The 27,452-nt window shown below is 38.2% G+C and overlaps 1 protein-coding gene across 1 annotated transcript in view; it reads left to right on the top strand.

Moving 5' to 3' along the window:
* Nucleotides 1-24,290, top strand: part of LOC104623744 (RAC-gamma serine/threonine-protein kinase-like) — a gene marked incomplete at its 3' end in the record, with an annotated part of 41,342 nt that extends 17,052 nt beyond the window's left edge. Inside the window, exons 2-5 of the mRNA XM_010290916.1 lie at nt 3,823-3,948; nt 16,172-16,283; nt 17,771-17,915; nt 24,159-24,290. Of these exons, the coding sequence (XP_010289218.1) occupies nt 3,823-3,948; nt 16,172-16,283; nt 17,771-17,915; nt 24,159-24,290 (515 nt within the window). The remainder of the gene's footprint in view (nt 1-3,822; nt 3,949-16,171; nt 16,284-17,770; nt 17,916-24,158) is intronic.
* Nucleotides 24,291-27,452: the final 3,162 nt, after the last annotated feature.

Raw genomic sequence — 27,452 nt, 5'->3', positions numbered from 1 at the left:
CAGGAAGCAGGGTACAAACTGATTAATTTTCTATGGCAGATCCACTGCTTTTTTAAGTACTGCAGCTCCATTTCATTAAATTGTCAGGATATCTTGTGGTTTGGTTAGACTGTCTGGACTTCTCCTTTCTCAAGGAATTTCTTTTCTTTTGAATTAATGAATTTCAGATGTAAATTTCCTGTTGTTTGCTTGTGTTAGTTGTTAAACATACACTCCAAATATCTTTAATTAAATATTGCTTATACTGTAAAATATACTTTTTTTTTTTTAATGCGGGGTTGGTAGTTTAGAAGACGTGGAAGTGTTTTTTCAAGTACTCTGCTGTGTTACAGTATTTTTTTGTATGGAGATTTCTCTTTCAAAGCAGTTCAGTAAGCACATGTCTGTTAAGAAGTACGGGAAAAAATGTTTTCCTATCTTTAAGCAGATTATGTAGAAGGAATGCAGTTATAAGAGAGCACCTAGAGTGCATCTTGAGAGCCATTAAACCACTTGAACAGCTAAGTGAACTGTTCACTGATACCACTGTTTACTTTAGTCTTCAAAAGTGTTCACCCATTTGTCAAATTACAAAATAAATAAAGGGCAGATGATAAATATTCATGTATGGGCCTTAAAGAGGGATTGGAATATTGGTCATTTCAAGACAAAACTCGTTTTTTTCCTCTGTGTGTGTGTTTGTACAGACATCTTGGAAAAAGTAGTCTGACTGTGATTCATGTTGGGGAACCATTTAGGAAGAAACATTCTTCAAAGAAATATGTCTGAAAGAAATATATGGATCCTTATGAAGCCATAGTGTTCTGCAATTGCTTTTAAATTACATGTGCTGTGTCTGGCTGTGGTTTGCAGGGTGAAGACAGAGGTACAGCTATGCTTGTGGATAAACTGGTACTTACAGTCATTCAATATTTATATCTTCTTGAGATTAGCTTTTGTTCAAAGCTGCTAGCTCTCTTCAGTCATACTCTTCTAATGTTTTTTCTCCAGGCAGAACATCAGCAGCATAACTCAGTACATGATCAAAAAATCTGTTCTGTTTTCTGATTAAGAGACTCTGCATCCCTAGTAGAAGCCAAATGCAGTCTGCAGTGTTGTCCTAAGAGGAGAAGAGGGAGTAAGTGATCAGGGAAATGTGCATTGGGTCTCTAAGGGCACCTGCTAGAACCATCTCCCTTTCTACAGGTTTAGTTCTGGAGAGTGTATATGTAAGCAAAGGCTTCTGTTCTTTCCTGAAGTGACTGATGAGTGTACTTACCCTGTCAGCTTTGATGCTTGGAGCAGAGTCTGCTTATCTCCCTGTCCAGTTTATTCCTGACGGAAAGGAGAACTCTCTTTGAAACCTGAACCGTTGATGGCTGACCTGTTTTAGGCATGTTGATATTCTCTCCATGCTGTCCTTGAACTCTTCTTCAGCAGTTTTAGGTGCCTGCCTTCCAGTTAACACACCTTCTAGATAAGACCAAGATCTCGATAGATTTTAAAGCCAGTAACAAGCACGTTATCTCATAACAGTCACTTACTATTACAACTAAATAAGATATAATTTATTAGAATTGTACTGAAGATTCTTTGTGGTCTGTTTAACTTTCAGAAAGCAACTAGGATCTTAACATTTTTAAAACTTACATTGGATGATCTGATACGTAAGGTTTTGTTTTGGATTCAACTTTTGAGTCCATGCAGATTTCGGCAAATTTGTCACAGGGCGTATCTTAAACGTTCTTAAAACATGAATCACACCTTTACTTAGGCCTATGATTATTTAGTTTTCAAGTATTCAGCACACTTAATTTAAGAAATGTCTTTACCTTTTCATGTAACGATGATAGTTTTTCACCGTTGTTGGTATTAAAGTTATGTATTTGTTTACCCATCCTGCACTTGTATTTCATCTCCAGTTTACAAATATGTCATACCTGTTGTTTTGGTTTGGTTTGGTTTTTTATTGTTTTCTTTTACATTAGCTGGGATTTCCCATTGAAAAATCGGTTCAGACGGGCAGTGTCAGTAAGGATGTTCCCAACTGAACTAGCAGCAGAGATCTGAGATAGAAAGCTCTGAGTCAATACAAATGTAACTAGTGCTGTATCTGCTCTATTAATTTTGTGGTCAAATTAAGTAACACTTTGACTTCTTCAATTTTCTTTCTATGAAAATGTCTAGATAACAAAATCAAGCAGGTACCTTGCTGTCTATGAAGCAGGACTAAATAGGAGGAGTCTTGCTACTGAGGGCCAGGAAACATAAGTCAGCACAAATAGCCTGGTGTTCATTTGTCTTACTCTTTCCTCTTCTCCATCTCCTACTCCCTACCTTGCTTCTCTGCTTAAATACATGTTGAAAATTGGAAATGTTAATGGCTGCAGTTAGATTTTTTTTTTTTTTTTTAAAGCCATGGGCATCGTCAAAATACTTACAAGTTGTGATCAAGTTCAACAAGGCCATATTAGCAATTCTGATGTTGAACTTCAGTGACAATTAGTTGATCGCTCTGATGGAAAGGTGAAGATGCGATTAATGAATTTTTAGATTAGCCTTTAACGGAGTAATCTCTGTGTCAGATGGATGTAAACTTCTTTCTGACCTTTGAATTGTCTAAAAGCTACACAGCTACAGTTAACAGGGTGCTGAGGTGGTAAATGGCACTAAAGGGCTGGGCTTAGTCCAGGACCAGTGCAGCCCCTGGAGTAGTCAGTTCTGAGCATTTTGCAAATGGTGAGAAGTCTTAGGCACGGTTGGAAATTCTACATTGTCACATACACATTTTTCTTAAAATGTTCACTTGCATAACGATGAAACAGTGACGTATTTAAAGCCTTAGTAAGTACTTGTACATATGTTATTTACTTTGCAGCGTTGATAGAAATCAAAGATAGAATCACAGAATCATTAAGGTTGGAAAAGACCTTTAAGATCATCAAGTCCAACCATCAACCCAACACCACCATGCCCACTAAACCATGTTGAAGTTGCCTTAAGACGGGCAAAGTTGGGCAGATCTAGCCTCACTTGTACTTAACTGAGTAATTGTACTTAAAAATGAAGTTGTTGCCGAGATTTTGGTGTGGCATTGTTAAGTTAAATGCTATTAAAGTGATTTTTCACCCTTAAATAGCAAATAAGTGGCATTAAGTAAGCTATAGTGCCTTTGCTGACCTGTTCTGTATATTTCTGGTCCTGAATACCTCATGGCTAGCAGAATCTTCTGCTCAGACTGGGGTAGGGGGAAGGTGGAGGTAGTGGGTTTATTGGTGGATTTACCTCTTAAAAGTTAATGGCCTTCTAAATTGTCTTTTTTATTTATTTTGCTTTCAGATATATTTGTTAAGTATGATTCGTGTAGGTTCTTCCATTACCCCCAATTTTCTTGTATTTACTTAGTCTATGTTTTGAGGAAATCAATGTTTTTTGCTTTGGCTCAGCAGGATAAATGTTCTACCTTGTAGTAGTTTAGATTTCATTTTCTCATTAAAAGTCAAGCTGTAGTGCTTATTTTTGCCTGCAGCAAATTTTGAACTGTTTATACGTGTAAAGACGTAGGATTTTGAAGAGTATACTGTGATAAAATTTAGAATTAGAGAATATTACTATACAGTGCTTGTAGCTTCTTACTCCAGAGGCATCATTGTGTAGTCCAGGCTTACCACTGCAATTCCATTTTCTTTTCTTTTGGAGGGAGTTAAGGTCTCTGCTGCAAATTAAAAATGTCTGAAAAGATTTTGCTATAATTAATGTTAGACACTGATAATGTGTTATGTTTTTTAATATCAAAGGATTTTTTTTCTACGGTACTAACGACCATTTTTTTTTCTCCTTTAGGAGAATATATAAAAAACTGGCGGCCAAGATATTTCCTGCTAAAGACAGATGGCTCTTTCATAGGCTATAAGGAGAAGCCCCAGGATGTGGATCTGCCATATCCACTCAACAACTTTTCAGTGGCAAGTACGTATTTCCAGTATTTATTATCCTCTCAGCATATAGACAAAATATCTGCTACATATTGCTTCACGTGTAGTTCAGAATTTATTGGTAACACTGGAAGTTTGATGCCATGTGTCAGACTAGTGCACCACTAATCTTACATCTAGCTCTACATGATAGCTTTACAAGAGCATCGAAGATTTTACCATGGGTTGGTTTTTGAATATTTTTGGAAGTCTTTAGTTCTCATTTGTGTGTGTGTGTGTCTGAAGTGTCTGTAACTAACAACAGCGTTTGACAAATGATTGTTGTAAGAAGAAAATTCCTGGAAAGCTTAACTTCATTCAGATCATTGACCTCTTTTCTCTTTTTCAGTAGTATCTCTGAATTCACTTGAAAACTCAAATTAATTAGAAAATTATCTAGACTGTCAAATGACACAAAATCATGCTAAATTATTTTTCTCTTGGATAATCAGGTAATCAGCTCTCCAGCCTGGTTAATCAGTAATTTCAAGCAATCAGACAATTTGCATATATTAGCAAAGCTACAAAGAGTGTATCTGTTGGATTAAGTGAAGACATTTCGTTTTCTTGTTTTCCAAGAATATTTCTAAAAGAAAAATCTGTATTTTTTTTTTGATCTGGCAAAGTGAGATTGGTAGAAGAGTGTTTCTGAACAGAAATGAAAGAATTTGAGGAGCAAAACTGAGGGGGCAAAAAATGTCCCTGAGTGTGAGTTGTGGATATCATAGCTAGAAATTTTCAAAGGAACGCTAGAAAATTTACCCAATTTCTTTCAAAATTGTATTAGTATATTGCAATACAGTAAATGGAGATGTTTAGTTTTATAGAGGAGTATTGGAGCCACAAGAGCATATGTACTTAGGGGAAGAGTTCCCTTCATCTGCATTCCTGAAGATGGAACAAATGAGACTGAATTTACCTATTTTCTTATTTTTTTGATAAAGTTACTCTTGAGATGGACTCAGCCTTTGTATACGAAATAATTTAGGTATTTTATTTGGTAAGAAAATAATCTTGTGCTCCAAGCCCATGTCTTGTCCCACAGTTAGAAGAGGAAAACTTTGTATATTCTGATTGTGACAGACGTCTTAAAAATTACATTGAGTGTGCAAGCCTTCTAATAATATTAGAGGCTCATTTTGCTTCATTGCTATTCAGCATAAAAAGCAGTGATGTCTCTAAGTTGTTCATATGAGTAGGAATTGACTAGCTCGTAGGCTGTTATTCCTTTGTTAGTGCTCTGAATATCTTAACCTCATCTATAGCAGTCAGTAGTTTAGGAAACTACTTTTTCCCCAACGTGCAGCAGAAAGAACATCTGTAGAACTACAGTAGAGTGTTTTTGTCCTGCTTTACCATGTTCTTCATTTCATATCTTCCTTTGCTGCAGCAACTAGAAGGATGATCCAAACAGTAGTTTTGCTAAGCAAAAAAATGCATGATGAGCAATTAATTCCAGTGTGTGATACTGGTGTTTTTGTTTTGATACCCAGAGGTCATCTAACGTAATTCTGATACTAAAGTGCTACCCCTGAGCTTTGCCTTGATGGAAATCGGAAGATTTGATAGTTTTCCAAAATGACACCATCACCACCACTATCCACTCCCTCACCGCCCCGCCGCCCCCCCCACCCCCACCCCATTTTTTTTCCCCCCCCCCCAATCAATTGCAAAGGGCTGTAAGTTTTTTGTCAGCTATTTTATCTGTCTGAAGGGAAAACAAACAAACCAACCAACCCACTATGTGAATGAATCACATCTCATTGGCAGTACCAGGTAAATGTCAAGAAGTGGTCTCGGCCTCTGATCCAAGAGTTCCTGGGCTGCTGTGGTAGGTTTGTGGCCACAAGCAGTGCAACATATTTTTCCTGTAATAGTGAAGTACATTTTTCATAAATTACTAGCCAGACAGATGGAGTGTGAGATCACTGTTAATACCATCTTGATTAGGTTGGCAGGAACTTAAAGATATGTCTTTACTGTCCTATCTTCATGTAATCTTTGTAGCTATCTGTAAAGTGAGAGTGTGGTCTCAGTCTACTTTTTGCTCTCCAAATGATAGACATCTTTGGCTCTTGCTTACAGCTTGTTATTTAAGCAGAAAAGGCCAAGGCTATGGTATTATTTTCATAGCGCTGTTGGACTTCAACGCTGGAAAGTTTGCACAGCTCTGCTTTGTATGTTACTTGTTCTGTTGTTTAAAACTTCTGTATCTAGCTCTGTCAGACTAGTTACTTCCCTCATACAGGTATTTTCCCACCAGTGTCTGCTGCCTTCCACTCCTGTGACTTTTGCAAAAGGCTCTTTCCCAGGCATAGGATAATTTTTCCCTAGTGTGGCTCGCTGATTTCTTCCAAGTTTAAAGTCCCGCACCTGAGCATTACTCTCTCCCTGGTCTTGTGTCTGTGTACTGCATCGGGAATGACAGGAAGGCCAGAGAGAAACTGCTTCCAGTGCTAAATATGTCTTTGTTAATAAAGCCTTTCTTACCAGGTGGTGTTTTGTCACAGGACAGAGTGTTCAGGGGCCATCCCTTTTCCTTGGGGTTATCTGGGAGGAAATGTGGAGGGAAGGCGTTGGGAAGTGGGCGTGTAAACAGGTACAAGCTTTACGTAGAGAGGGAGAGCCTGAGGCAGCGCATGCACGCTTCAGCCCGTTGCTGGCCACCCAAAATGCGAGGGAACTGTGTGGCCCTGGGTGGGTGATCTCTCTTCCTGGAGCTTAAGTATGTCCCTGAAGATGAGATGGAGTTGACTGAAGAGCATGATGGAGGGGGGCCTGGACGGAGCTGGGCCCTGTCAGGGGATCAAGGACTGGCCCCTCAGTGTTCTGGGCAGGGGCTTCGCCTCCCCATGGCTGCTGCTCTCCCGCCTTCGGGGACGTGGGAAAGTCAGTGATGGCTACCCCGCACCGCACCTGCGGAGCTGCCGCAAGGGATGAACAAATCAGCCAGAGCTGTGACGTTGGACAGTGTGTAGGAATCACTCCGGTTTCTCTTCTGTGGGACAGCTTATTTTGCACTAAAGAGAGTAATTTTTTTACCATGGGAGTTGAGAGAGCTGTGTGTTTGAATTATGCTTTTAATTCCTTAATGCTCATCCTCTGACACTTAGAGTCACAAAAAGGTGTGCTGTGGTATCTAACCATATACTTAAAGATAAGTGAAGGTGATGTAATTATAGTAGTGGGAAATTCATTGTGGAAACTTGAAACTGGTTGCTGCTGGTTTTCAGAGGTAAATTCAGAAGTGTGAGCTTACCTGAATTGGCTGGTTCAAAATCAGTTTAGCTCTTTTCAGGTAGAGACAAGCAGTTGCAAGTAATCAAGCTATTGTAGCTTGAAGACATACTCTTGATTGACTGAGTGGGTGTGCATTCCTAGCCCACTTCAACTGCAAAATAAAATATGTGAATGTAAATTGCTTTTGCTTAGGCATTTAGGCAGTCAGAACCAGTTTAAAAATAATTTGGATTCGATTGGTATAACTTCTCTGTACAGTCAGAGGCTTAAAAAAAATGTCCTGGCTTTTAAAACTTCATTATGCTTCTTTGGAACAAAACTAGTACTCTGGGTGACAGGATGCATACCCCTAAAAACCAACACGGCCTTAAAATGCTGTTTTTAACTGATCCAGTGTTGCCTAAGTAGAATCAACACTGCTTTGTGTAAACCACCTTGGTCTTTGATGGTCATCGTTATTGGAGAAAGCAGAGTGGGGGAGAAGAGGCAGTTGCTTCAGTTCTGCTTAAGGAGCATTTGTGGCTTTACTGATAAAAAAATACTTCCCACATATGTGATGAGTATGTAGGTAATCACATAGCACATTTGGGATGAGGCATCTCTAAGAATTGGCCCTTTGCCTTCATTTTGATCTTTATGTAGGGAATAATTGGGAAGAGCTGTATCCCTTCACAGTAGCCTTTGAGCTTTGGCCAAAAATGATGTCACCTGGAATTTCTAGTGTATCTTGAAAGATAGTACTTTCTAAGCTCTCTGTGGTACAGCTACCCTTTTTCTCGTCTCTGAAAATAAAAAGCAACTTCTAGTTATTGTGAGAAAGTAACATTTTATAACATGTTTTCCTTTACTTTTTTTTCTCTGCCAAAATTATTATTAATGAACCTTGGCTATTCTAAAGAATAGAGAAGCTGTGCTACTTTTTCACAGTCTTCATCTTTCAGTGGGCCAGAGACAAGGTTTTATTATTTTGGGGATTTTAAAATCTTCAGAACATGGAAATGGAAAGGTTTCAGGGGAATGATGTTAGGGCTATAAAGAATTCTGAAGAGACTCTCTAAAGAAATTAATAGGAAAATACATACGTAAGTTTTAAGTGAAATTAAATTATGCATCAAAATACTTTGGTATTAGCTATGACCTTGCGTGCCAGTTGTTTTAATTGTCACAACACTGGATGACATGAACCCAGAGATAAGCATGTAGGTGTAGATACTTCTAATTGCGGTATAGAATTCATTCAAAAATAATAATGATGCAATTGAATAAATAATGTTCATTCAACACTGAAAATACTTGTGAGGAGAAAAAGGAAATGTATGTGTAATGTACTGAATATGCAAATGCATCTATGGAAATTCAGACTCAATGTGTCTAATGTGTATAACCAATATTACTGTCTTGTGTTGAGTGGGGAAGTGTTTAGCTTTCTGGAAAACTGGATCAGTAATTTTCTTTGTGAGGCTTTCATATTACTTTGTGAATGGTTTCTAGGTGGTATAGTTGGTATTTGGCTTAGAAGTTTGGATTCAGTTGTTGGCTTGGGTCATAAGTGAATATGAGTTCCTCGGTCTCGTACTTCCATTTTCATGGGCAGTGCTTTCTCAGACACCAGTATAACATACCGTAATTTCCAATTGTCTCTAAATAGGGCCTGGTATGAGCGTGGCAGGTCAAAGTTGAAGTTTATAGCCAGGTCTGAGAGTTTTTATGCTGGTGTGATACACCCAGTTGCATAAATAAAAATTGAGGTGTTTGCATGAAAGACAGTAGAAGGATTCTACTGTCATCTTTGAAAACAAACGAAACCCCAGGCAAAACCTGACAATAACAGGCAGAAATCTCCTCTTTTCATTCTCCCTTTTTGCATCAAGGGACAAGTAGCAAACTAGTTGTAATGACAGAAAGACATGGCTGCTACTTCAGTACTTTTTGGAGTGTTGGAAATAAAAGACTTTCCAGCATGATGAAGTGCATGAAGGGTGATCTTTTTCAGCTTCAAGGAGTATAATTAAGTTTTTTGTGTTTATTGTGCAGTCATATATGTTGTATCATCAACGCACATATAAGTACTTGCCATGAGCCAAGCCCCACAGAAGTGGGATTTCTACTCGTACAGAACAAAAAGTCAGTCCCTGCTCCAAAATACTAAAATTCCAAATATAAAACAAGGGACAGCAGATGGATGCAAACAGATGGGGGGAGTGTGAGAAAACAATGAGACAGTATTAGCCTGTAGTACAGGCGGTGGTCTCAGCACATCAACAACTAATCCATTGTCAAGGTTAGATTTTTACTGTCTTTTCCCTTCTTTTCTCTCTCCCTCTTTCTCTCCCTCCTGTTTTTTAAGACGTGGTGAGGGAGAGTTTTAAGGAGGATTTAAAAGAGAACCAGTATGGCAAACAGGGAAATTAGAAATGCTTTTGAGAAATGGTGCGGAAATTAGAACAGTAGAAGGATGGGTAGGGTAGCATTTTGGTACTGAATAAAGAGTGATGCCAAGGGTGAGGGTAGGCTGTGGAGAGAGACAGTGTTGAAAAGCTAGCTATAGTTGATGTAATAGAGCTGGGTAAGATATGAGGAATGCAAAGAGAAAAGTGATATGATCAAAGGGACGGTGGAGAAAAATGATCTGTTCAGCAGTTTTGGGGATGATGTTTTTAGGGGAAGACCGCATTTCTTGCGATCAAAGAAGGGATATTAAGTTGTTCACATAAATCTCTATGTGACTAAACTTACTTTTAGAGGTCATGCTTCCTATAAATAAAATGTAGTGAGAAAGGACAGTGACTTTCGGAAAGCCTCAGAAAAGAAGGTTTCCTCTAGGGACTAGGTAAACAAGTGGGAGAATCGAGAGAGGACCAAGCTAAGCCTGTGTGTGTATACACATATATTCGTACATATATGTAAGAGCCATGGCTTTTCATATGTATGTGAGCAAAAGTGTGTGTATCTGTCTCAGTGTTACGAAAACAGTGTATTAGTTCTGCTACTTGGCTACTACTTGTCTAACAAAAAAGATCATCAGAGAAAAGTGTGGATTTGGAGTGCAGAGTAGCAGTAATGGAAAAAGGTAGTAGTAAGCAGTGTGTTCATTAAATTTTGACATTAGAAAGAAAAAATGGGAGTAGCAACTGAATAGGCAAAGGTTTGGACAAAAGTGTTTCTCTTGTGAAGGAAGGACCAAGAGAAGAATAAGAAATCAATGTTAAATTGTAATGCAAATAGGTAGATAGATATAGATATCTGTAAATAGATAGCACTCTCTGTATATATTTAAAAGTGCATATATTCTGAACAGTCCAAGCAGTGGTTCAATACTACTTCTTTTATATCATATGATAATCACAGGAGGTTATCTTTTGTGCTACAACTCAGTCTATATTAGAAATAATTTCTCAAATATGCAACCTTCTGTTCATTTTTTAGTGCAAATTTTTATGGCTGCTTGTATGTTTAGTATTCTTGTCTAGCCATATCAACAAATTCTGCTGAAGTTGAAAGCTTCCATATATGAAATAATAAAATGGTATTAGAGTTCTTTCTGGTTTTTATACTGAATGAATGTATTTAGGAAAAGAATACTGGTGATTATATGGTTAAAGTTATAGAATTCAAACTTTAAACTTTTTAATAAAATCTGAACAGATGATCTGTGCTTTTTTTTTTTTTTTTTTTTTTTTTTGGAACTGGCAGGTTTCAGGCCCTCTAATTGGCTTCCCAGCTTTGCAGAGTAATTACAGCTTCAAGCAAACTTTGTCATCTGTGGTTCAGAATGGTGTAAAGTAAACAGAACGTTTTGAAATACAGTTTGTAGTTAGAGTTGCTCAGGAGAGTTTAACTAGCATAGCTACTTAATTTAGATAGTAGCAGTTATTTGAAAAAGATAGTCTAACATTTTAGAATTGTCAGATTGTTTGTGGATATGGAGACGAAAGTTAACCTCTGGTATGTACCTGACTTTTTTTGTTTTAAAAAGAGAAGTTCAATACTTGAGAAGCATCCATTGCGTTTCTTTATACTGGTTTTATTTCATTTTTTCCATTTTCTGTATAGATAAAAAAATGGCCAGACAAGTGCTACAGACTTGTTGGAACAGATTTGTCAGTGTCTGTTACTGATTTTGTATTTTGCTGCTTCGGACAAGTGTTCTCCCCCAAGGTTTTTCATCCCCTCTAATATTAAAGGGGAAAACTCTCGTGACCGATGTTTAATCCCAGTAAGACAGGAAGCTTTAGGATTAAAATGTGTAATTCCAAGTTGTAGATGGCTAGCATACAAGAACACAAAGTTGAGTCTGTCTGTTTACTGGCTTACTCATCTTTTTGAATGATAATTTAGACTTCCAACTGTTTTGAGTTGAGATTCAGCCCTTTAATTACATATGTTTATGTATAGTAGCAAACTTGAAGACATTATGGTAGAGTGTTCTCTACTCTTGGTAATGACCCAACTATCACTCGAGCATTTGGAGCCAGCTCTCAGTAGCCGGTTTCACTCGTTCTTCTGTGCTTTTGTAGTTTCCAAACTATTCTGTCTAAAACTACTACGTTTTTTCCAGTAATTAGTAGAAAAATATTTTGGTAATTAGCAGTAACTGTGTATTAGAGTACTTACTCATTTTAATAGATTCCCCCCCCCCCCCAGCTGTAGGTGAAAGACATTCAGAAACAAGTTTTTTTTCACGTTGCAATCATGACAGGAATATTGTTTATCCCATACATTTGTATACAGCAGCACATGAGGTATGTGGGTGTACTAAATATCAGCAGACTTCAGTTACATTTATCTACTTGAGAAGAATGGGTATCACACCACTTTTAGAAATATATTGGTCTTACACCTTTTCTCTGAAATTCTTTTTGCTTCAGAAGGGAAGGATAAGAACGTACTAATTTTTAACCTTCCACAAGAAAATTAGCTACTTTTGACAGAATATTAAAAAAAAACTCATTAAATTTTGCTAGGTTTTATTTTTCAATAGCATCCTTCAGTGATAGTGAAATGGCATTTTTGATTTTTAATGTTTTCAGTGCCATTTTCAATCACTAAGGTATTTTTTATTACATTTAACTGATTTAGTTAATCATCTGTAATGAAAACTCTGAGAGTAAATACTCTTTGATAGTTACAGAGTTTACTATATGCATCCATATGTTTTGTTCTTGTTAACAATGCGCATCATCACTTTGAGGACTGTCTGAAAAAATTAATATAGATAGTACCAATGGTACATCTATGTATTAGAGACAGATTTACATAACGTACATACTAACATATATGATATATTTATTATACTATATATACGTAAAGACCACATTATCGATAGCATTTGGACATAGGCAGGCTTAATTCTGTTATTTCCAATTTTTGCGTGCTTGAGTTGGCAAACTTAAATTAATGCTGTTTTACTGTATGCATTTTTTGTATGTATTTGCAATCAGAAAATGAATGGTGAAATTCAAAACCTTCGGCTCCGTTACAGGCACCGGAGAGGATGTGCTTTTTAATTGGTACGGACTTTTCTGCAGGTTTGACTCTGTAGCATTTTGCCTTCAGATTGTCCTAACACAGTCGCCTCACTTGTCTGTCCCTGGCAGCTTCTTTGACCTAAACTAGCTGCTCTAGTTTAGTTATACTCTAGCTATCCCCCAAGTTTTTCTGTCTCACACAGGTTCCACTCTTTTTCCTGTCCCATTTCCACTCTTCTCCCTTTATTCCCTGGTCTTTTGTTCCTGACATCTCTTGTGTAAATAACTTGCTGTATGCCATCTTTCTGTGTTGGATTTTGCCTCAACGAGTAGTTTCTGTTTCATATTGTCTGAGGAATAGGATGAGGCATTGTGAATATGGGAGAAAGAGCTTTCCATTTAGCAGGTGTAGAGGCAGGAGATAGCTGTAGCCTCTGGATTGTACTCGATGCATAGATTTTCAATGATTTTATGCTTTAGTAATTGTTATTGTAATTTTTTACCCTCCTCCCACTGCACTCTTATCCCTCCCACATGTAGTGTGGCCAGATGCCTTACATTTTCACAGGAATACTAAAAGGATATCAAACGTCTTGGTTTGCCAAGTTCTAAGTCTCGTCTCCAAAAAGTAGTATTTTCCAGCAGCGTGCAGCTTTAGGCAGACACCCAGCAAAGAAAATTTCAGCCTACATGATTGAAGTGTGATAAGATTAAAGATGAGAGGATGGTTTCGTCAGGAGAAAGAAGAGATAATCTTAGAGCAGACAATGCTTCTAGTCTCTTCTGTTACGGAGGTAGCCTGACACATTCCTCAGAGCTACAGCTGAGGAAGTTAAGAAAACAAATAGCCTGTTAACCCTAGCCTCACCGTCATCATGAGGATAACTTGGGCTGAAACCATATTCCTGAAGGTGGGAGTTTCTTTGCTGTCATGAGTAATATTTGCACCCAGCTACAAGCCTGGTTAAGTATTCTAAGCAGCTCTACTCGTCATGCTCCCCAAGTTCCCGTCATCCGCTTCTGTCCTCCTTGTTTCTCTTGAGCTTTTGTGTTAAATTCCCTCTTCCTGTGTCCATCCTGCTGTGGATCGTTCCTCTAAATGTTGAGGATGGCTCTCATCCCATCCAAGGCCTAGCTGAGTTTATAAAAACAGTGAGGCTGGATTACTGTTTCTCTTTTGAGTCTCCACAGAGTATGCAGGTTTGTTAAATGTAATGTCATCTCCTCGACCAGTGAGCAGTCTGACTTACGTCGTAATTCATAGATGTAATGGTGAATATGTAGGTTTGTGCATCAATGAATATGCACCTGTGTAGCAATATTTACTTTATTCCTCTTTCATTTTTTATATATTTTTATATATATATGTCAAACTTCTGAGGTGTTCTGCTAAGCCGCAGAAGAAATATCCTATTGACAGACATATCCACTTCCACTCTTCTTGGCTTTTTCAAATAAAAAAATTGCAGTATGCAGGAAAGTTCTTAAATAAAGGCATCCTCACAGAGACCCCCCTTAATACCAGTTCTATCGTGCCAGTGTTAAGGATGGTCCAGTATAAGTAAGTCTGCTGATACTTGCTGTGGCTTTTTGTCACGGAGACAGAGGCTGTTTCTTAGATAATTGTGTCCCAAATTGTTTAGGTGTTCAGGCGTACAAATCAATCAAAAGCCTTGAACTAAAGCTTTAAGCTCATTGTGAGCTAGTAATATTAAAGAGAATTGCTTTAATGTATTTCCAGTATGCAGCTGCATTTCAAAAGGTCAGCTATGAGTATGCGTCTTGTACAATTAACACCAGCAACAAAGGCGTAAGAGAGAAGGGAAAAGCAGGGTAGAGGGTACTTATGTATGTTGGGTGTTTAGAAATTTGCTGGGTCTGATGCAGTTCCTTGGAGAATATTTAAAAAGCATTCCTGTAAAATTGTGGACGATAGTTGAGGTTTCAGGACCCTGAATTTGTGAAGAAAAAATATGTCAAACCAATATAATTTATTTCTGTGAAAGAATAGCATGCCTTGTGAAGTGGTACGTGTCACCTAACATGACTTTTGTAAAGTATTGACATTAACTGGAATAAATAAAGTATAATTCACCAAGAATAAGTGCAAGGTTTTATGCTAAAGAATAGTCAGCTACGTCAGTAAAAGGTGTGGGTCAACTGGTAAGTGGTAGCTCTACCAAAAGGAAGTTACGGCGGATCGTAAGTCAACAGGAATTCTTTTGCTATATTTTTTATTGATTGATTTGTGAACCCTAGAAATCATTTTAGATCACACATTTAGATCATACTGATCTGGGTCAGCTCTGAACAAGTGATAGCATTCCAAAACATGAGATGTGATGTTTGTGTCTGTTTTGTGGTGGCTGCAGGAAAGCAAATTACACTTTTGACAGAGTAACCTTAACTTCACAAAAATGTTTAAATATATTTGCATGACTAAGAATTTAGTACGTCAGTGTTTTGCAGATGTAACAGTGCAGTATATTGTATCGTAAAATCTAATACACAGTCTCATTGAACCATTGCCTGGATTACCAGTGTTGTGGTCTTGTGACAAAGGAGTAATAGGCAGTCTACTGTATGTCTAGAATTATGTGACAGGGAAGATCTTGGGTCTGAAAGCACAACCTGTGAGGACAGATTGGTTGAACTGATTTAGGCCAGAGAAGACTGAAGAGAGATAAAATAGTGTTCAAGTGTCTAAAAGGGATAGCTGCTGAAAAGATAAATTAGTCAATAGGACAAGAAGCAATATGCCTAAATTACAGGAACAATTGTATTAAATGTTAGCAAAAATCTTCCAACTATAAAAATAATTAATTTCCTTATACTTGGATGGAATAGTTTACTTACAGAGGTTTTGAAATTACTACTTTTCCAGGATCGTAGAAAGAGTTGAGAGAAATACTTCTGAGGAGTAGCATAGGTAGACCTGATTCTGCCCTTGGGCACAGAGAGAACTAGATGGTTTCCTGGGACAAGCCCCACTGGTGGGGTGTGTGTGGTTATTCTATGTTTAATCAGACTAGTTTCAACATCTGAATTTTCTCATCGATACGGTGTTTTACAATAAATCTAATCCTGAAGTGGCAATAGCGTGGGTAATTGTGGCATGGTTACCATTGAAGGGAAAATGTCATATTCCTCCTGCCAGGTACAGATGGAAGAATGTGCCTGTGGCTACTGCTGTTACCTTGGCATACTAGAGCAATCCGGGATCTAATACTCTTCTTACCCTCATAACACAGACCTAGTTTGCAAATGGAGATTGCTCTCTTTATGTGGGCAACAGTACAAGTTACATCAATTCCTCTGGCTGTTTTCTTCACGCTAGGATTATTACCTGCTACCTTTTGTTCAAGCCCATGGTTATATTGCTATTCTGTATTTCCTTACATGTGCTGGATACATATACATAAGCTATATGTATTTTATCAAAGTAATTTTATTTGTTCTTCACACATTAACTAGCAGTGTCTAAAACAGGCAATGTCATGTATTCTCTAGAATGTCAGCTAATGAAAACAGAGCGACCAAAGCCAAACACATTCATCATCAGATGTCTTCAGTGGACCACTGTCATAGAGAGGACGTTCCATGTAGACACTCCGGAGGAACGGTGAGGGCTTTATTTTTGTTTTGCTTTCCGTGTTCTTTACGCAGAAGCCTCGGCACAGTCTCTGCTGGGACTGCACAGTGATCAGCACTTGGAACTGTGATATTCTGAGCCCATCTGAACAGTTATTTGAAGAATGTACAGATCAGCTTCTGTAAAACATTATCTGAGCTCATAGCTAGCGTTAAGAGTTGCCTGCGAGTAGGCGAGATGAGTGTGTTCAAATAAGCTCAATCTATGTCATGATACGTCTCTGAAGTGTTATATTTTGAACAGTAGAAGTCTGCATTGAAGTATTTTCCAGCCTTGCTGTCTTAAATTTTCCTTTTACTCCTCCCAATATGCTCCTTTTTTTGGCACAGATAGTCTGTAATAATTTATTTTATGTTTGTTTGTTAGTTTTTCTTGTTTCAGTAAACATACACAAACTCTTAAGAATTAACTTTTTTAACGCACCAGAAGCACGTAGGAGGTATGGGGTGGTGTGCCTTGCTACAGTGTTCTATGCTGTGTCTCTGGTTAGATGCACTTAGTCTTCCCACTGTGGGCGTATGTCCTGTTGAGACTAATACTATGATTTGGCTTTATTCATATTGTTTGTATCAATAAATAACCAATGGCTGCTTTTTCTGTTGTTTCTCTTTCATTAGTATATTCACTTAGAATTTTTTTTACTCTACCTTGGTACTGTTTCTCCACTCTATCTTTCTTCTGTGTATGCAGCGTAGTACCTCCTGTTGCATTCAGTAATACCACCAGACTCCCCCCGTATCCCTTGCTGGCTGAGCAAAAAGCAGCAGGTCCTGCACTTGGTGTGGGGCTGTGGCGTGCTGATGGGCCGGCTGCTGTACCTGCGCTGGATAGCCAGCACGCAGAATAGCCATGGGCTCAGCTGCCCCTGCTTGTCCCTCCACAGAAACCCTCATCTGGGCCTGTCCCTCCATGCAGCCACTGGGTTTTATGATGCTTGTAAGAATTTAGTTATCTTTGAGGGCCTCTTTCTCAGGGGAGTTTGAAATTAGGCAACAAGTTGAGTTTTAAGAGGAGACAAAGAGTTGAACACATGGCATGGTTTTATAAATCTTATTTATTTTCTGTGAAAATGTCTCGCAGGGAGAGGGAATACCAAAAAGTCTCTTAAAATAGCAAGTTATTTCAGGCAGTGTCGATAGGAGATGACATTCTATGCTCTGAGCTGTAATATACCTGGAGCAAGTGTTTTCAAGTTTTCACTAATATCTTAAAAATCAGACACTGGTAATTCTTGAAATTAACTGTGTAGTGATCCTTTTTGATGCTGGTCAACTTCACTACCTTTACCATAATGCAGAATTTGGAAGGAAATTGAAGTGATTAATTTATATGAGTCTTCTGCTGTGTAACATGAGAATTGAACACTGAAGCAAGGTAGCATGTGAGAAGCATTATAAACCATTTATCTGAATGTATTTTATGAGTTTCTAACAGGGGTGTTGGCTTGTTCATGGCAGGGAAGAATGGACAGAAGCAATCCAGGCTGTAGCAGACAGACTTCAGAGGCAAGAAGAGGAGAGGATGAACTGTAGTCCAACTTCCCAGATAGACAATATAGGAGAAGAAGAGATGGATGCTTCAACAACCCATCATAAAAGAAAGGTAATGACATTAAAAAATAACTGACAAAACTAGTATGTAAATAACTTCTGTAGAATGGTCTAGTTGGGTAAAACAATATACAGGGAACAGTATTTCTATAAAAATTTCAGTGTATTGAAAGTGTAAAAGTACTTACTTGATGTATTTCAATAAAGTTGAACTGATCTACTTTTATTTATTTGTTATGCTATCTGATACAGCACTTCTGAAAAACAAAGTTCAACTATTCAGGCACATGTTAACATTCTGCTTATTGTTTGAATATTATTTTCATCTTTTCCTTTTTGTTTGTTTACTCTTTTAGAAGTATGGTAATAAAATACTTTCTTTAGACAAGTAGATTTGCCCCCTTTCTCATGCAAATAATACCCAGTACAAATTAGATAATTTGCATAAGAAAGGCTAGCAGGATTTGGCTTTTAATGACCTTGTTTTTTGCTATCTGGGAAAATAACTGTGCTTTAGTTTTCAATGAAGTAAGAGAAAACAATGTTTTATTTTTTTGCAGTCCTTCACAGCTTTTGATATAAGTAGGAATATGTACATTGTTGGTTATAACATGTAGCTGTATCTCCAGAGTCAACAGGCTAAACACACAACTAAGAACATGTTTTAAAGACTCAGTGCCACACAGAAACTTGATTATGATTTTGTGCTTCTGTTTTGTCCTGTGTTTCTGTAAGTATGAACTACTCTTGAAGAATGGGTCATTCAAATAGATATGTCTCATTTGCTATACAAGATTGACATGACTCAAGGAATGCATTGGAATTGCATGAGGAATAATAACGTGTTTCTGTAGGACTGGCTTCATTCTTTCTAGTTAAAAGTTAAACCTGTAGAAAACTAAGTGGAAGTCTGCTGACAGAAAAATAGTCTTATACTAATGTAACTGAGTGCCTTTGAATGATGAACACTGAAAAGAAATAGTGAACCCGTGCCTTTACTCATAGAGCATGTTTTGTTTGTTGTACTATATGAAGGAAGAATCATAGAAAAATCAGTGCCTGAAAACTATACCCTGATGAATATAACAAAAGTGTCATATTAAATCTTAGTTGTATCCTGTCCTAACTTTTGAGAACTTGAGTTTGCAGTGCAAACATAATTATTTCATGTTTTTTCATTGCATGCAATTTTCTAACCTTTTTCTGCTATAGAAAAAGGTAAAAGCTAATTATATACAGCTGTAACAATACTTTCATCGTACATTGTCAGGTTGACATTGAACTTTCAGCCTTGTGGCATAGATGTTTAATGATTGTGCTCCGGGGTAAAATATGATAAGTGACAGCAAGAGAGAGGCAGCGTTCGAGGTGTGTCAGTCTTTCTGAGAGGCAGTGCGATTATGTGGAAGGGATTTGGGTTTGCTCTATTAAAGATCTGAGCACTGTTCCAAGCCGGTGTATCCTCTTAGTGGAGTACAAAACCACTGCATAACAACAAGCATTTTCAAGGTGTCAAAATCAATGCTGTGTAATATAAGTAGTTTATCTGGAATGTATGCTTTCCTTGCTCACGGTGCAGTGCATTTTCCCATACAACAAAAGGGGCTGTGGGAACAGGAGGAGGAAGATCAGTTTTGTGTCTGTCTTGCCGCTTACGCTTTAAGAAATGCTGAAGTAAGATGCTGGGACAGTGCATGTGCAGTGCTGCAGAATATTTAACGGCTGTGGCAACAAGCCCAAAGCAAACTTTACAAAACAAAGGTGAAATGAAAAATGGCGATATTCAGCACCTAGTAATAGAGCAGAATAGAGCCTTTGTAGCCAGTGAAGAGCATACCGATGACCACAATGATTATTTTTTTGTTGTTGTTGCCAAAACTCAAAATCCGGCTGCAGATTTCTGACTGTTGGAAGACTTTAGCGAAAGATTCTCAGAAGTTTCTGAATAAAAAATATTAAGTGACTGTAATGACAGGGAGTTGTCACTCTCTCTGTGTTAACTGAAATTGGGAAAAATATGTATTTTTAGAACTGTTTCTGTTTTGTAGAAATGTTTCTGAAAAGCTTCTGTTTAAGCTTTTGTAGTTGTTAATATAATCAGGACCATTTCGGTTATAATGACATAATGCATTTTTATTGCTTTTTTTTTTTTGGTATTGGTTTTCTTTTCATTTCAGGGATTTTTTGCACAGTGTGTCCTACGAGCTTATTTTGTCACCTGATTTTACATCTAAGCCCAGTGAATTTTGCTTGTGCATGCACCAGATGGTATACATATGAGTAGAAGAGCATAATCAGATTAAGAAACAAGACGGAGAGGAGCGGGCCTGTTTGGGTAGCAAAAGGTTTATGAAGAAAACAGTCTTTAGGACGTGGAAGTTGATTTGAACAGACATGACAGCAGCGTCCCTGGACAGATTAGCTGGAAGAGCCAAAAGCACTTTTTTCTCAGTTTTTTACAATGGTGTCAATGTGCCACTTAAGTTTTACAGTAATAGCATCACTAAAACTAAGAGCACTAGAAATTCTTAGCAAACTGCTTTTATTTCTTGCTGTACTGTTCCTTTTAAGTAGAATTTCTTCTTGATGAAGTCAGATGAAAACTTCAAGTGGTACAATCTTTGCGCAAATCAGGAATATTAAAAATTAGTTCCTTGGTAAGAATTTTCAACACCTGTAGTAGGGTGTATTCTTTTGAACAGATTGTCCATAGATAAGTAAATTGGCTTTACAGAAGGCTGAACATCATATGGTTCTTTGGTTAGTGCAGTTTCCTGTAGCTTCATTGCTTTTCCTTTGTTTACAAATTTGTTTTGCAGGGTGCAGGATGAGTAAAGGATAGATTTTTCAGTGGAAACTAAAAAGTAATGTAATGAGGAAAAAGATTCAATCCTCAGAGTTCAGTAGGAATGAAGAAGGTGGGAAAATCATCAAGGAGAAAGAATCCAGTCTTATGGGAGCCTCCAAACTTGCTTACCAACGTCCCTTAGGTTTAGGAAGTATTCCCATTTTTCCACCAGTTTTTAGTACACCCTTAGCTATGGCATCTGTGTTTTTATCTCCCGAGGTCTTGTGTTCTTTGACAGATTTTTTTGAGTTACCCTGCACTGCATATCATCTCTAAGCCTTCTGCTGAGCTTGTGAAGAATGAGAGCATCAGGAGACTTTATTCTTAGAACTAGCACTACCGCCATAATCTGCTGTTAAGCCACGGCTCAAAGTCTTGCAAACCTATTACCTTCCTTTTATAAATATACTTTTTTTTTTAAAACTTGTTTTCGCTGAGCTTGCAGCTAGATTCATGACTGCTTTGATGAACATTATGTAAGCAAATTTTGGGTGAACGACTCTTTCCATTTGACTGTCTTGCTGCCCCATCAAACCCATGTCTCTGATCAGTTCAGCCAAGATCCTCTTCTGGTGTGTGGGCAAAGGGCTGCTTTTCTCAGCTGGTTTTATTCAGGCTCTGATAGCTTCGTTCTAAGTCTAGCCTCTCAAGGAATACCCATCACAGGTATGGGAAAAAGTTACCCCTTTGAGGCTGCTTATGATCCTATAAATTTTTGACTGTTAGAAGTGTTAAATTGTTATGGTCACTAACTCAGTATTCTTTATCAATAAAGCTGTTGGCCATTCTTTGTCAGGGGACGTGACGGCTGAAGATATGGTGGATTCTGCTGTGAATGACTCATCTTCTGCCTGAGTTGTGTTTGAATGCATTTTGGATTTTTCATATGTTTTTGTCAATTTTCACTACTTTAGCACAAAGGGAGTTGGTTTTGCTTGATGGTTATCATAGAACTATTGAAGCAGATAACCTGACTTTCCAAAGTACTGACTGTGACATTTGAGAAGTCCTACCTTTAGTTGATTAAGTACTAGTAGCCACATAGTGTTTGGATCGCAACTTTACATACTACATCATGCATCAGTAGTTGTGACACGTTATAGTAGTTTTTGGAAAAGCTGACCATTTAAGGTTTTGTCTGTGGTCATAAACTTTAACTTTACACTCACTTGTGTGGATTTGCTTTAGGTAAAAAGTATGTTGAGCCTTTCCAATCTCTGTTACTGGTATTTCTTACTGGGATAAATGCAGTTTTGTTCTTGCTGATGTAAGGTGGTTTTGGCAGCAAAACAAGTCAGTGCAAAATGTTTAAGTATGTTTATGTGTGAGGAAAGAATGGAATTCACCAAGGTTAGCTTGCTTAGAAGCTACCAATCGATTTGCTTTAGGTAAAAAGTATGTTGAGCCTTTCCAATCTCTGTTACTGGTATTTCTTACTGGGATAAATGCAGTTTTGTTCTTGCTGATGTAAGGTGGTTTTGGCAGCAAAACAAGTCAGTGCAAAATGTTTAAGTATGTTTATGTGTGAGGAAAGAATGGAATTCACCAAGGTTAGCTTGCTTAGAAGCTACCAATCAACCATTACGTGGGAAAAAGATCAAATTCCTGCTTATAGCTAGAAGATTGATATATTGAAAGCATTTTCTCTTTATTAAAGCTTTGAAATATCTAGCTATTCAGATGTTAGCCTAAGCAGTCTGTCGGAGACCTTTTGCAGCTTTTAAGTTGCAGGTTGAACACTTAAAAGCTAAGGAATTACAGCATTAAAGTGGTTGATGGAACTTCAGTTCTACCCCTTATGTGAGCAGATTTCAAACTGACTCTGAGTAAGCGATTGCATAAATTATTTTCACAGTTTGTGCACAGCAACTTCAGACACACAGTAATTGTATCATGCACTTGAGCTTAAAGGAATGAATAATTTCAGAAGGAAATTTTGCCCTTTATTCTTTCTCACAAGAGAGAATATGTTTTGCCCAATATTTGTGATTGCACACTGGGGATATGCGCAATAGCTCTACACTTGGAATGTGTGTGAGGTACCTAGGCAGTGTTAGAGGTGTTTCTGGTAGGGATAACGAAAGTACTAAGGAAGGCACAAGTAGAAGTTTATCTGGAATGCCAGTATTCAAGAAGACTGCCTGAGGCTGCAACTGGTGCTAAGAAGAGACACCGGGAAGATGAAGGATAAGGCACGATCTTTTCTTTTCCTCACACCTAACAGGATTAAATATATTGAATAAATTACTCTTTTTTTAAGTGTTTTGAGGTGTTTTATTCACAAAGGAAGGAAGGTTATTGATACTGCAGGACAGTACTATAACAAGAGTAGGTGAGTGTGTTGGCTTTCAGAGCTTTTAATGGCTTTCCTGAAGGTTGCTGGGGTGCCTTAATGGCCTGAGTGCAGTTGTGTGGTGCTGCAACCAAGCCAGTAACACAGCGTGCTGAAAGATGTGCTGTGGAAACACACAGTGGAAGCCAATAATTGGCCCTGAGTTGGCCAAAGAAACACTGCTGTCAGTCCAAGGTGACCCTGTACAGTCACTACATTCTCAGTATTGTGCTGTTTTTTCTACATCCTCATCTTTGCGTCTAATGCAAAGACCATAGGGTTGGTGCTTCTGAGGTGTCTGTGAAATGAACTTGCAGAACTAACATGATTATTGACTCAAGCTTCGTGCTCATGAAAGTGGCTAAACTGCTTTGGGATCTGAGATTGTCAGGTTATATTCGTGCAGTGTGTGACACTCCAGTTGAGCTGATAAACCTACTAGACTCAGATTGTGTGTTGGTGGAACCAGCTCTTGGATGTACTACATTTAACCTGCAAAACTAGGGTGCTACTAGATGCTTGAATGGTCACTATAATGGAGTTGCATGAAAGAGGAAAACATGCCACCTTTTCGTTTTCAGAGCCCGATTGATCTATGTAAAAAACAATTGTAATCTGTATGCAAATTTTTAGAAGTCTACCTCTAATGCAAAGACTGTTGTAAAGTCTTACTGGTATAATATTGCAGTGAGGATCATGTACATTTCAAAAAAGTCATTAGTGCGGTGGTTGATGTTACGCAAAACCTGCTGATATGCCACGTTCTTGTGTCCCTGGTAATACCAGAGTTGATGAGCTTTCTTAGATGTGAAGCATTCATGAAGTGCTGGTATGGGATAAAACTTTGTTCTGTGTGTGCTTTGTAAAAATAAGTGTGTGTGTAGTATGCTGTGCAGTACTTGACTTTAGAGCATTATAATAATAGTATCGAACAATATATCCTAGTGGTTAAAGGATACAGTTAACTATTATGAACTTAATCGTAGAAGTGTACCTATCTTTGTAAACTTTTAATTAAACTGGTAACAGGATTTGGTTATATGTGGACACACTTGTATGCACATTGGAACTGGATAGCATAAGTCTTGCTAATCCTTGTCCTTTGCTCCTTATAGACAATGAATGATTTTGACTATTTAAAACTACTGGGCAAAGGCACGTTTGGCAAAGTTATCCTTGTCCGAGAGAAAGCTAGTGGGAAATACTATGCTATGAAGATTTTGAAAAAAGAAGTAATTATTGCAAAGGTAAGGAAGGTTATAGTTTTAATATTGTGTCTTTTTTTTTAATGGAATAATCAATATCTAATACATAAGATGTATTTAATTTTTGATTGTAACTGAGTTTGATAGAAACATGCGTGTATCTTCAGAAAGCAACAATACCAAAAAAAGTATGTGTACCCATTTTGCATGCCTTTTTCCAGTGTCTTATAATCTAGAGTGTGCTAAAGCATTGAAAGAGTTCACTTGGCATGAAGATAGTGCAGTCCAAGTTTAAAACAAGAAAAAGTACATTGTAGGGTATATTACATACTTCAAAAATTTCTCAAAGTCAACTGCAGGTTTATTCAGATAAATGCAATTACTTTAATGGGCCTGTGCTCTGTTTCAGCTGTTAGATAAGATGGCTGTGCATGGGACTAACAATTTCATTTTCTCAGTGTTTGAGGAACAAGAAAAGTCTGAAGCTGGTGTCTGAACAAGTGGTTTAGTCACTTAAACTTGTTTAGGTTTAGTGTTACTAGCTCTTGTGCTTGGTCATAATTTTACAAAGTTTAAGCTTGAAGATCATCTGCTCTGAGCTTTGTTTCTAGCAATTCTAAAGTTTTGAATCCCACTTGCACAGAACAAGTTGAGAGCAAGAAACTTACATGCTCTTATCACCATGAGATGCAATTAAAAATAATCCTAATTATTAAGTAAGGAGGTTTTTGAGGGATGTGGATCTAACTGAGAATTTTGAATGCTTGAGGCTAGCAATACCAGTATTTGTAAAAACTGAATGGGAATGGGAACTACTGTGGTTTACACATATTTTATTTTAAAAAGTCCTTCAGATTTTTCCGATTTTCCTATTGGCCTATGAAAACAGGGCTTACAGAGTTTTGCAGTCTATCTCTGTCAGTCACTTTCTAATAACTTTTGAATGTGTTGATCCGTTTCGCTTAAATTTGAGAGAGGAGTAGAAACCTCAAAACCATTTGTATTTCCTTGAGTGTCATTAAAACCAGCCCTGGTGCAGGAGGAGAGACTTAAATTTATGTCTTCAGCAGAGAAGAGACTGACCTGTGAGTTCTGCGTGCCCTTAGCAGCTGTCTCGTGTACAGTGGCAGGCTGGTCGGAATGTGTATGATTTGGACTAACATCAACAGAGGGCCCTTTTCTTCTTCACAATCAGGAGGTGCAGAAAGAAAAGAGGGTATCGCTGCTGCGTTCTCCTGATTCTGCATGGGAAGGAGCATCTCAGTGGCCCTCCTTGTAAGAGTTTATAAATGGCAGCAATCTCTGTGGGTTGCCCTGTGGGTCTCAGAGCCTATCTGTCTGCGGCATGCTGTGACCAAGTCTCCAGCCTGACATCCTTCCCCAGTGCTTTTTTGCTCACCCGTGGCACCCAGGGGGTCCTCAGGGGAGTCTCATGTCTGACTGCCATGAGCTCCTGTTCTGCTGCTCCTCGGTTATACCCTTCCAGCCTTCAGAGCATTTCAGCTTGTTTTGTTATGTCAATAAAATAAACCCCACATTTTTGAATTTTAGAGTTTTTCAGTTTGCTTTGCTGGCTGCTACAATATTGCTGAATTTTTAGAAGGGTTAACACTGATTGTTGGATAACTTTGTCTCTCTCTGTTGAGTGAAGATTCTTGTTCATAGAAGTATATATAAAGCCAGAAAAATTTTGAAGAGATCAGGGATGCAACTGTTCATTGATCTATTTACCTGAAAACAGAAAAGTAGCTCAGTGACAGATTGGGCAGAACCTGGCACTCCCTGAAGCAGACCAGGATCTGGTTGTCTGCCTATTTGTAGACTAACAAGAAGGTTAAGGGTGTGCGGAAACATGCCTTTCATCCTGTGATGAAAATGAGAGCACCTCAGTCTTTTAAATTTTACTTCCTCAGAACTGGAATTCTGTTTTGAAAGGAGTCCTTCTATGTTTTCCATAGTATGGCTGTATATTGATAAGAAACTGATAAAAGAGTAAAAAATAGACTATGCTTAGATCTTCACAAGTGAAGTGATCATGCTTTTTTCCCTATAGTCACCAAATACCATTTTTTTCCACTCCACCCCAAACTAAAAACAAAAGCAGCCTGGAGTCTGAACTTAGCTGTCTAGCCCAGTCAGGCTGTAAGTATGCCATGGGAGTTTATCAATAACATTAACCTGTGAAGATCAGCGCTAAGGGTACAGTCACCAGCTAGAATAGATCTGCAGTCGCAACTGCCTATAACGTGATATAATACACAGTATAGAATGTCATCCTGTAACAGTTAGCATAATATGAAGCCGAAAAGTGGTACATTGACAGCTGTATCTAGAAGCATCTGCCCAGTTCAGACTACATCTGTTGATCCAAAATTTTCATGACAGATTAATATTACACTTACCAGGGAATTGCTACCAGTATTACAAACTTCTGAGGCGATGCCAGAAAAACTAGCCATTGCCAGCTTTTTATGCCCCATATGTGGTGAAACACCGAGGTTTAAAAATAAGTAAATAAAACTTTAGGCTTGCTTTTCTCCTTGAAGTGTTTTTTGTTTTTCCCCCAGTATGTGGTTGTGGTGTATACACAGTGTCGCACTGCTATTCAGATAAATGGCACCATAATTTAGTGCCACTAACTCTGTTGTGGTTGAGGTTTAACTTCCTATTTTGACAATTTTTAGTGTCTAACTTAAAACTCCTGACATCTGTGTTTACTTTCTAGCTTAATAATACCTTATCTTCAGAGCATAGTCTGATAAGCATGTGCAGTACAATAATGTTATATCGGTATTATTTGTAGCAATAATAAAGTATACTCTGACTAAATATATTTACTTCTGCAGGATTATGGTTGAAGTTTGAGTTGCATTTAGTCTTCAACTCTGCATAATACTCAGCAGCAGCCTAGTGCTCCAGGAAATGGCTAACCCAGCCCAGTGGCTCTCAGGCTTTTTAGGTCCAGCCCCTGGCAGCCTGAGGAGGGGGCATTCCCGGCATGTACTGCTGGTAGAATTGCATAAAATGGTCGTGTACACCTAATATGAACCTCCTAAATGCCCCGCTTTTCTCCCTAGTCCTTGGGAGCTGCTCGCCATCGCAGTGCAGGGCAAGCCCTCTTCCCGCCATCTTCTCCCCTCGTCCCCGCCTGGCCCCGGCTCTCCGCAAGCCTGGTGCCCCTGCCCTCGGGGCCGTGCCCCTGCC

The sequence above is a fragment of the Phaethon lepturus genome, unplaced genomic scaffold (genome assembly GCF_000687285.1).
Source record: "Phaethon lepturus isolate BGI_N335 unplaced genomic scaffold, ASM68728v1 scaffold20967, whole genome shotgun sequence".
Taxonomy (NCBI): domain Eukaryota; kingdom Metazoa; phylum Chordata; class Aves; order Phaethontiformes; family Phaethontidae; genus Phaethon; species Phaethon lepturus.
This window is presented reverse-complemented; position numbering and strand designations above follow the sequence as displayed.